Raw genomic sequence first — 12085 nt, 5'->3', positions numbered from 1 at the left:
CTTTGGATTGACATGAAATTTGGTATAAGCATAGCTAACATGTCAAATAAAAAAGTGATATTGTGCCAATGTGTGTTTTTGCTCTACGGTTGAGTCCACCCCTTCTCGGGGGTGAAAAAATATACCGGCAAAATACGTCCGGAAGTGGATAAACTGACTAATTATAAGCAACTTTTGTTCAATAGAGTTTTTTCATCAATCAAGTCAATACATTTCGAGTTATTTGCAAGTGAATATCTTCATTTTTCAATAAAAAATAACACGTTTTTAAACGGTTTTTCGCAAATAACTCAAAAAGTAATAGTCCAGAAAGCCACTGCGCATCCGCTAGGAAAAATATTCTAATTCGGATTCTTTGCACAATCTTACTCAAAAAGGACCCCTTTTAACAAATTTGCATGTTGCCAGGACCAAAAAGTGGTCAAAAATTTTTTAAACGATTTTTTTTGTTTTTTTCCTAAAATTATTTTTTTTTGCACGGAAAAAAGTTTTTTTAGTTTTTTTGGATCATTCCAAAGAGAAAAGGTCTTTAGTGACTTTTCTCTAAAAATGGTAGTTTTTGACATATAAGCGATTAAAAATTGCGAAATCGGCCATTTTTAACCCTCAAAAACTATGTGAAAAGCTGAAAATTTGAATGTTGCCAAGGTAGGTAGATATTCTTTAAACATCGATTGATGAAATCCCGAAGAGTTTTTTGCAATACAATATTTAAAACTCATTTGTTTTTTAATTGCTAATCAAGCGTGCACGACACTATTTTCCACCGACAGTATGGTGCAAATGAAAGGAATAAATTCGTTATTTCGTAAACCGGCGACTTTAAGACAAAAACCCGAAACAGGTCCATTTTTAATTTTAAAATATGATATTGTGGCATATATGGTATACTAGTGTCGTCATTCATCTGGACGTGATGACGTAATCGATGATTTTTTTAAATGAGAATAGGGGTCGTGTGCTAGCTCATTTGAAATGTTCTTCAATTCTCTATTCAGTAATATAAACATTTACATAATTATTTATACAGGGTGTCCAAAAAATTTTTATTATTATTATTATTATTATTATTATTAAAGAAGAAAAAGGAGCCGAGGTCTAGGACCTATATAGCTCCATTTGACTAAAAAGAACTATGCAAAAAGAAACCTAAACTTAAGACTACATACGACTTATAAATTAATTTAATTTAAGAAACGAAAAATTATTGTTCCCGTGGTACAGAACTAAAAGAGTCATATTTATTTTTGAAGCAATTTACAGATACAGCCCCGACGACGTCGTGTGGAAGTGAGTTCCAGGTATAAAATATTCTATTGGATATAGAGTTCTCACGACACTTACTGTGAAACTGTTGTCTGGCTAATTTGTATGGATGACCCCGCAATCTAAGATCGTTACTCAAAGGGAAAAGATGTGATAGATCTATCCCAAACTTTCCCTGTAACGCTCTATAAGCAATTATTAAATCCCCACGAAGTCGTCGGTCCATAAATGTAGGATAATTTAAGTAGGTTAACCGTTCTTCGTAGGAAGGACGACGACGGCCATAAGGAATTCTTGTTGCCCATCTTTGCACAGATTCAAGTCGATCAGAATCCCTTTGCCAGTCGACATTCCACACGGGTCCGGCAAACTCTAAAATAGGTCTTACATATACACTAAAGAGAGCAACAAAATTTTTTGGCGATATCTTAGAGAAAGTCTTAGATAATAAGTAAACTGATGTTCTAGCTTTATTGCATACCGACTGGATATGTTCAGACCAAGATAATGTTTCCGTCACAAGTACACCCAAGTCTTTTTGCTGCGAAACAGTTTTTAGAGAAACATTTGAAAGTACATACCGATTCCTTGGATTGTTTTTACCTAAATGTAGAACTGCACACTTGGATGTGTTTAATTGCAAGCACCAATCGTCTACCCACTTAGCAACCTCTTGAAGGTCGGTCTGTAATTGATTGTAACCAGAAAAGGGATTTGCATATAACTTTGTGTCATCAGCGAAAAGCGACATGTTACTTTTAAGGTGAATTGGCAGATCAGCAACGTACACTAGGAACAAAATCGGCCCCAACACTGAACCCTGCGGAACGCCACTGTATACACTAAACATTGAGGAATAACAGTCACCAACGCGTACACAAAATTTACGGTTTATTAAAAATCCTTTAATCCACTCAAGTAAGTTTCCTCTAATACCGTTATGTTCAAGCTTAAATAGTAGTCTCTTATGAGGAACTCGATCAAAAGCCTTAGCAAAGTCTAAATATATAATATCAACAGGTTGATTACTGTCCAAACAAAGAGACCAGTCATTAACACATGTTAACATATTAGTAACTACCGATCTTCCAGGTACAAAACCGTGCTGGGAAATAGGAATTCTATTATTGTTTAAGAGAAAGTTCATAACCGATTCGCGAATAACTGATTCCATCAATTTAGCCGCAATGGATGTTAGACTAATTGGTCTATAATTGTCAGGATCTAACTTGTCACCTTTTTTATAAATTGGAGTAACACTAGAGATTTTCCAGCCATCAGGTAAAGTGTGTGACAAAAATGAGGTTTTCATTATAAAACTTAACGGATGGATAATCGAGTTTGCACACTTCTTAAATAAAATTGCGGCGAAACCGTCTAATCCGGGAGCGGAAAAGGATTTTAAACACAAAATTTTTTGTTTAAGAATCTCTGGATCAAAGTCTATGTCACTAATATCGTAGTTACTTCTTGTAGAAACAACACGTAAAGTATTCGGAAGAGCCTCCTCGATTGTAAACACTTCTTGAAATTTTTTGGCAAAAATAGTAGCAACTTCCATTTTCACTGAGGTTGGTTCGCCTGTTTCGGTTTTTAAAATAGGTAACGAAACTTTAGATAAAATAGAATTTCTGACATATTTATAAAGAGGTTTTTTGTTCTTATTTGAGGACAGTTGGTTTTCAAAATTTTGTTTAGATTTAAAAATAGTTGATGTTAAGTTATTAGAAAAAGTTCGATGATTGAGGTAGTCAGCATTCGTTTTACTTCGTAAATACTTTTTCCATAATGACTTTTTAAATTTTATCATTTCAAATATTTCTGCACTTATCCATGGCTTATTAGGATTACATCTACGTTGCACATAATGAGAGTTCGTGCGCATGGATTCATTCAGAAAATTTTCAAAAATTTCCCACTGTTTGTTAACATCCTTACCATTCAACATATCTGCCCAATCTGCAGTAGATACATCTAAGTTTACATGATGATAGTTTATTCTTTTATATGTCATTAGCATATTATTTTGTAATATTTCCGACTTGAGGATCTGTATGGAAGTTGAAATAACTGCGTGGTCCGACTTTCCAATTGGAGATGTAACCGAAATATTAGGTAAAAGATTAACATCAGAGGTTAAAGTAAGATCTGGCTGAGAAGGTTGTTGATTCAGACGAAAACGAGTCGGTTCATTGATTATTTGTTCTAATCCAGAATTTTCTAAGAAATTAATAAAAAGCTGAGATTGAGTATCATGAGGGTGATTGATCAGCGGCCAAGAAATGTTGCTTAGATTGAAATCACCAAAAACAATTAAGGTTTTATGTTTGGCTATGAGCGTTTCCAATTGACTGTATAATTCTTGATCACTTTGAACGGAACTGTAACCAGGTCTATATATACAAGCTATAGCAAAATTTATTTTTAACTTTTTAGAAGAAAAATTAAGCGTCAACCCTTCATAATGGTGATCAGAGAAGTTTTCACAAACAATGTTAAATTGGCAGAAGTCAGATTCCTTTGCATATATGCAACATCCGCCTCCTATTCTCCCTATGCGGTCTGCTCTAAAAATTTTATACCCAGGTATATTTACCATAGAGTCCAAAATATTTTTGTGCAACCAAGATTCGGATACTAAGAACAGTGAAGGTTTTTCGCATTGCATAAAAGTAATGGTATCTAAAAATTTCGCTTGCAGAGAACAAAGATTAGTATACATAATACGCCATTGATGAAAGCTCGAACTCAGTTTTTTGGTGAAAGATCAATTATACAGGGAATACCTTTCTGATACTTGATTGTGACGTTTTTTTCTCCATTCTCGATGCGTTGATTTAATTTAAGACGCAGGTCTTTTAAGTATTGTTCTTGCATTGGAGTTTTATCGTCATCAATCTTTATGTTTTTGTATTGCGTGTTCAGTAGTTTCCTTTTGTTTTTTAAAATAATTTTAGCGACGTGTGCATTCGGAAAAATAACTTTTAATGGACGTGGAAATTTACGATTACTGTCTGGTTTACCTAATCTAAAGACAGATGTTGGTGCATTTGCGGAAAGATCTGTATTAATAGAATTCAAAATAGCGTTAACGGCATTAATATCGTTGTCAGAATCTGGAACATTTCTTATAATGATGTTACTAGACCGATGGATCCGATCCATTGTTTCAGAAATAACTGCCTCTGTATTTACCGACTCTGTCTCAAGAATATGTTGACCAGAGAGTTTTGATTCAAGCATGTCGATTTTATTTTGCAGAGACTGAATAACATCTTTCAAAGAACTAAGGTCGGCAAGGCGATCAACGCATGTATTGCAAAATATTTTAATATTCCTAGTTCGGCTACGCGTGATTTTGTCGTCGGATTTCAAACCGGCACACTTAAAGTGTATTCGGCCCTGGCAATGATCACACTGAACGGTTTCTGATAGTAAGCCTTTAACAATTTCAGTACTACAATTTAGACATGCGCTCATGTTTACAATTAGAATGGGACAGTTCACTGATAAATATAATTAGTATAAAAACCTGATTTTTAACCACAAAAGTTGCAACAGCGTATTGTAGAAAAACTGCTATAAATTTCACTTTGCTTCTTTAGCACTGAAAAAGTCACACCACTAACTATCACCCAGTAACTTTTTTTCTAAATTTCGATCACTTATAACTACAAAATTCCGTATATAATCTAGACACGACGTACAAACGATGTTGACACAGCGGTTTCAAATTGGTATGCCAATATTAAATTTAATTATTTGACAAAAAAGAAGTAGAAGGACACCCTGTATAAAAAATTATGTAAATGTTTACATTACTTGATGGAGAATTGAAGAACCTTTCAAACGAGCTACCACACGACCCCTATTCTCATTTAAAAAAATCATCGATTACGTCATCACGCCCAGACGGATGACGTCACTAGTATACCATATATGCCACAATATCATAACTTAAAAATAAAAATCGACCTTTTTCGGGATTTTTCCTTAAAGTCGCCGATTTTCGAAATAACGATTTTATTCCTTTCATTTGCACCATACTGTCGGTGGAAAATAGTGTCGCGCACGCTTGATTCGCAATTAAAAAACAAAGGAGTTTTGAATATTGTATTGCAAAAAGCTCTTCGGGATTTCATCAATCGATGTTTAAAGAATATCTACCTACCTTGGCAACATTCAAATTTTCAGTTTTCCACATAGTCTTTGAGGGTTAAAAATGGCCGATTTCGCAATTTTTCAATTTTTAATCGCTTATATGTCAAAAACTATCATTTTTAGAAAAAAGTCAGTAAAGACCTTTTCTGTTTGGAATGATCCAAAAAACCTAAAAAAAAAGTTTTTTCCATGCAATAAAACTAATTTTAGGAAAAAAACAAAAAAAAACGTTTAAAAAATTTTTGACCACCTTTTGGTCCTGGCTACATGGAAATTTGTTAAAAGGAGTCCTTTTTGAGTAAGATTGTGCAAAAAATCCGAATTAGAATATTTTTCCTAGCGGATGCGCAGTGGCTTTCTGGACTATAAGTATTTTATCGCAAAAATATTCTTAGCAAAAATATAGCTTTTAAAAAATTGAAAAAATGGAGTATGTGTGCAGTCTGTAGACCCAGTAGAAGCAGAGTTGTAGCTAATGAAAAGTAGGTTCTTACTCGTCAAATTGAAAATCGAATATTTCAACGTGAAATAATCAAAAAATGAAGCATGTTTTTTAAAAAAATTTCTATCATAAAAAGTAAGCAAGATACGCTCAGAATAAAGTTGATCCCATTTTTTGGGTAAAAAAACTGGTGAAAACAACCCCCTAATTAGCATCCCAAATGAAATTAATCCTTACCGCTTCACAAGCTACTTTACTTATGTATTGTTTATATGCTCTGTAAGTTTTATCGGTATAAAGTGCTTATTTATATAAGGGCTGTAGTAGAAAGGGCTTGAACAAGTCACTAATCACGAGTGTATGCAATTTTTTTTATTTAGCTTAATGCCTCGACAACTAATGGTCATTGGTATGGTACAGTGGATGTTTTCAATCAGGTACCTAGTGTAATGGTTAGTGTGTGTGTGTGTTAAGTAAATGTCTTGTTACTTAGCAAAGTCGTCATTGTTTTTGCAAAGAGACGCTAATTGTATCCGAACGTCTGCGATCCCTCCGGTGAGTACCGATCCCACAAGGATAGAAACTATTTTCATTTATTAATTTTTAATAAATGAAAAATTCTCTACCCAGGGTATGCAAATTTTGAACAGTCATATCGTAACCAATTTTTATCTTCCAAAAAAGCAAAAATCTGAAATATTCAGAAAATCAAAACCTATATTTTTTACTCTTTAAGATTTTTGGTACCACTAATAATTTTTAAGTTATTTAAAAAAAAAGACATTTTTTTTCAAAATTTCAAACAATTTGTTTTACTTTAAATCCCATTGTTTTGAAATATAAGCACTGTGAACCGGTGAAACTGACATATCATATAAATAATATACTATAAGTTTTTTCAAGATTTTCACACATTTTCAAGATTTTTGTGCCAAAAAAAGGAATCAACAATATTTTAAGCTTTACTTTAATTTTGATACTTTAAACTTGTTAAAAAAAAAACAAACAAAAAATTTTTGTAACACTTTAATACAGTTGTGATGATTTTTCACCGAAAAGTGCTTGATTTTTTGGTAATTTACGTTGAAATATTTGATTTGAAATTTGTCGAATAAGAATCTACTTTGCATTAGCTTCAGTTCTGCTTATACTGGGTCTACACACTTTATACCTACACCATTTTTTTAAATTTTGTATACGCTATATTTTTTCTAAGAATATTTTTTCGATAAAATACTTAATTTTGGAGTTATTTGCGAAAAACCGTCTAAAAAGGTGTTTTTTTGTTGTTGAAAAATGAACATATTCACTCGCAAATAACTCGAAAGAGTATTGATTTAGTGAAAAAACTCGATAGAACAAATGTTACTTAAAATTAATCAGTTATCCTTTAATTTGAATGTACGATTTTTCACCCCCGAAGGGGTGGCAGGTGGCACTCATACCCAGGGCAAAAAATATCCTTTTTTTTTTCTTTGGCATATTAGCTATGGAATATTAATGAGAAGTTGTTGCGAAATGTAAAAAAAAGAAAAATGATCTGTTTTACATTGTCGTAATATATTTTTGGAGTAACAACATAAATATCTTTAAATTTGTTTTAAGTAAATGGTCAATATAAAGGGTCCTACTTCTTATGGCCGCCTAGGGCCCCATGATGCCTTAAACCGTCACTACAGCCAGCTACTGGGATTTTCCCATTGATTTTCTTATTTTTATTGTGTATCTATATTATTTCGTATTCTTTGCCCATTTCTCGCAATACTTCCGCGTTCGTTCTCTTTTGTGTCCATGCTATGCTAAGTCTCCTTCTGTAGTTAATGTATTATGTATTTATGTGTTTTTGCTTCAATGTCCAGCTTTCAAGTCCAGCAGTATCGAAAACACGTAGCATAAAGGAGATAGCTCAGTAAATGAACGGGAAATTCGGCGATACCGTGTAATTTTCAGGGGCAACCGAATTGCATGAAAATTTGGATCTAGGTTCTACTTACTCTCCACTTCAAAGTTGAAATTGTACCGTTGGTTGCTTTTACTTGGGGGGTGACAGTTACCCCTTCTCGGGGGTAAAAAAACATACGTTTAAGATAAGACCGGAAATGGATAAATTGACTGATTTTAAGCAACTTTTGTTCTATAGAGTTTTTTACGTAAGTCAATACTTTTCGAGTTATTTGCCATTGAAAATGTAGATTTTTCAACAAAAAACTACGTTTTCAGACGGTTTTTCGCAAATAACTCAAAAAGTAAATATAAAAGTGTAGCTTATAAAAAACCCAAAAAAATTGTGTATCAATCAAATAAAAACAAAGTTGTAGCTCATGAAAAATACGTTCTTATTCGTCTTATTCCAAATCGAATATTTCAAGGTGAAATCACCGAGACATTAAGCCCTTTTCGGGAAAAACCCATTTAAACTTTTTTAAAGTGTTTATAAAAAGCTTTGTTTTAATTGTTAACAAAAGTTTTAGCATTAAAAATATGCGAGTTGCGCTCAAAATAAAGTTGGCCCTCTTTTTTTTTGTAAAAAATCATGAAAATCTCGCCGTGTTTAGCTCCCCAAATGAAATTAATCGCTACCGCTTTACAAACAATTTACTTACCTATTTATTTTTTATACGATCTGTCAGTCTCACCGGTTTAAAGTGTTTATTTTTGAAAGGGTTATAATTTAGAAAGCTTGAATGGGTCACTAATCACGAGTGTACGCAAATTTTGAACAGCCATATCTTAACCATTTTTTGTCTTAACGGAGAAACAAAATGAAACTAGCATATTTATAATAGCAAAACCTACATTTTTTTACTCTTTAAGATTTTTCTTATCCCTAATACTTTTTAAGTTATTTTGAAAAAATGAAATTTTTCAAAAATTTTTAGAATTTTTTTTTTACTATAAAACCAAATGTTTTCAAAAATAAGCACTTCAAACCAATCAAACTTACAGATCATATAAACAATACACATACAATTAAAATAGATGATAAAGCCAAACGATTAATTTCTTTTGGGGTGCTAAATAGAGGGAGGTTTTCACGATTTTTTTTACCAAAAAAAGGGTCCAACTTTTTTTCATTGTAACTCGTTTATTTTGATGCTGTAAACTTTTGTAAAAAACAAATAATAAGCTTTTTTTCGATACTTTAAAAATGTTAATAAGATTTTTCCAAAAAACGCTTCTTTCTTCGGTGATTTGGCGTTGAATTATTCGATTTGGAATTAGACGAATAAGAACGTATTTTTCATGAGCTACAACTTTGCTTTTACTCAATTTGTAGACTTTACTGGTATACCATATTTTTCGTTTTTTTATAGGCTATACTTTTGCTAAAAATATTTTAATGTTGTTCTGAAGCTATTTCCTTGTGGCATTTTTATGATTAATTATTTATATGGGAAATAAGCCACAATTAAAATGAAAAAAATAATTTTATTAACGTTTCGACGCCCAAATCGGGTGCCGTTGTCAAAATACAAAATATTACTAAAATAAACTAAAGTGTTGTTGCTAAGCAAAAAAAATTCTTCTAATAATTTATTTAATCTCACTCATTTATATTGGCAATTCAGACATATATTATACATTTTAAAGTAGAAGACTTTAAAATGATATTGCCAATATTTATGAGTTGCGTTCCTGGGACGACTTACTGAAAGATAGTTGAAAAAAAAACACAGGGTTTTTCCTGGTTTTCCCTTGTGATTTACTATGAAGTCTCTAACGCGAGAATTTTACTGTCGTTGCATTTGGTTGTCTTTTTAAAGACATATCACATGCTATAATTTTTTATGACGGATATTCTTGAGTTGGGGTTAATTTCATGTAATCGAATGAACTATCTTTCAGTAAGTCGTCCCAGGAACGCAACTCATAAATATTGGCAATATCATTTTAAAGTCTTCTACTTTAAAATGTATAATATATGTATGAATTGCCAATATAAATGAGTGAGATTAAATAAATTATTAGAAGAATTTTTTTTGCTTAGCAACAACACTTTAGTTTATTTTAGTAATATTTTGTATTTTGACAACGGCACCCGATTTGGGCGTCGAAACGTTAATAAAATTATTTTTTTCATTTTAATTGTGGCTTATTTCCCATATAAATAATTAATCATAAAAATATTTTTTTCGATAAAATATTTACTTTTTGAGTTATTTGGGAAAAACGGTCTGAAAACGTAGTTTTTTTGTTAAAAATCGACATTTAAATCGCGAATAACTCGAAAAGTATTGACTTACGTAAAAAACTTTATACAGTAGACTCGCGATTATCCGAGTCTCGGTCATCCGAGCCCCTCGGTTAACCGAGGCAAAAGTAATAACAGGTGAGTTACAATTTTCAACCTTGACGCAACATCGCCGATTCAAAATCGGTTACAAAAAAGAGGAATAAAGCTTATGCAAAATCAAAGACTTTTTTAAACAGTTATATTGATAAGGTAAATGTTTTTATCTTTTATAGACAGTACTGTATTAATTTTGTCATTAAAATATCCACAGTTATGATTATTTACATGCTTTTCTATCAATATAACCAATCTCAGTGTTGAGTTTTTCCGTATCCGAGGTAGTCACGATCCCAGTTACCTCGGATAATCGCGAGTCTACTGTATAACAAAAGGTGCTTAAAATAAGTCAATTTATCCATTTCCGACCTGATTTTAAACACGAGTTTTTCACCCCCCGAGAAGGGGTAAATGTCACCCCCAAGTAAAAGCAACCAACGGCACAAATTCAACTTTGAAGTGGAGGGTACGTACAACCTAAATCCAAATTTTCATGCAATTCGGAGTTGCCCCTGGAAATTACACTCCAAAACGGTCATTTATTGGGCTAAGAATGTTTTTCTCAGTTTTAATCTAAGGTTTTTATTACAGATAATTGTTTTCATTGTTACATACCTCTTTCCTGCTATTTCTATCCTGGCCCTTATTTTTATTGTTATTTGTTGAAATCCAGTTTACCAGGTATTCGTATTTATTAACCCTTTTTATCTAGCCCCGTCTGGTTAGATGAATAACAGGCCTAACCTTGCATGTCGAGCTACCCAGAATTTTATTTTTCTAACCTTTAGAGGGGGTCAATAGTAGTGTAAATTTAAAATCGCGACTAAACTGCGCCGTTGCGTTAGCCGCCATCTTGTTTTTAAAGAAGAACCGTTTATGCTCAATATCTCCGCCATTTTTAACTTTTCGACAAAAAGTGTAAGACTGAAACTGTTGAAACTGCAATTCTCTATAATTTCTTTTATTACAATTTTTTCGTGCGGTCTATATTTTACGAGTTAAGGGAGAAAGTGAGCGTTAGAGCATAATAATTATTGAATTATCTCATGTATTATTAGTTTTACGACATTTTGAGATTGTGTTGTGTACATTCATGTTCTCTATACTGCGGTTAATCTGAAGGTTTTTTTATCAAAATGAAAATTAATTTAATATTATCAATCAGCCTACTACCAAATGCAAAAACTGAGAGTTAATTGATATTCATTATCAATATTGACACAAATAGTCTATGTACGTTTAAATTTCTGGCTTATAATTTATTTTTCTTTTTACAGGATGAAGTTCTGGCAATTTCTGAAAAAGTTGTGATAAGACTCGAAGATTTAATAACGTTAATAACTGTAGAGGCAGAATGGACGTGGGGCCGTCTGGCGAAGAGTGAACAAGATGTTAAAACAGTAGATGAAAACACAGACGAAAACAATATTCCTGCCAAAAAACCAGCTGGATTAAGTTTTACAATACACAATAATGGACTGGATTACTCTGATGTGGAAGCAGAAAGAAAAAATATAGGTAAATAAGACAATTATTTTTTAAACTAATACTGATAAAAAAAACTGATAGATAAGTTTAATACAGTGAATATCTACAAATACTTGGGAATGTAAATAAAATGATGCATTAACCAAGCTAAGTTTAAAACACGTGAGATAGCATGTGCATCATTTTTTTAAAGATTAGAGATTAAAGATACTACAACCTTGTTCAATTTTTCACATGCAAAAAATAATCTTATACTTTTTGCTGTATGATTTCAGTAATTACAATCCTTATAGTCTAAGAGCTAGAGCCGAAAAATCATCGTCATAAGTAATATGGAGTTTGGCATGTGAAATGTGTCTATTGTATATTGACGGTGTCAGCCCTTTCAGGCTGGAATACAGGTATCCTCAGTGGATACAGGAAGTAGCAATAAGGGA

At 32.3% G+C, this 12085-nt stretch overlaps 1 protein-coding gene across 1 annotated transcript in view; it reads left to right on the top strand.

The window, feature by feature from the left end:
- LOC114324733 (uncharacterized) overlaps positions 1–12085 on the top strand; it is a 350807-nt gene that overhangs the window by 227069 nt on the left and 111653 nt on the right. The window contains exon 3 of the mRNA XM_028272566.2: positions 11438–11678. Coding sequence (XP_028128367.2) covers positions 11438–11678 — 241 coding nt within the window. The remainder of the gene's footprint in view (positions 1–11437; positions 11679–12085) is intronic.

This window comes from Diabrotica virgifera, chromosome 1 (genome assembly GCF_917563875.1).
Source record: "Diabrotica virgifera virgifera chromosome 1, PGI_DIABVI_V3a".
In the NCBI taxonomy this organism is placed as follows: domain Eukaryota; kingdom Metazoa; phylum Arthropoda; class Insecta; order Coleoptera; family Chrysomelidae; genus Diabrotica; species Diabrotica virgifera.
This window is presented reverse-complemented; position numbering and strand designations above follow the sequence as displayed.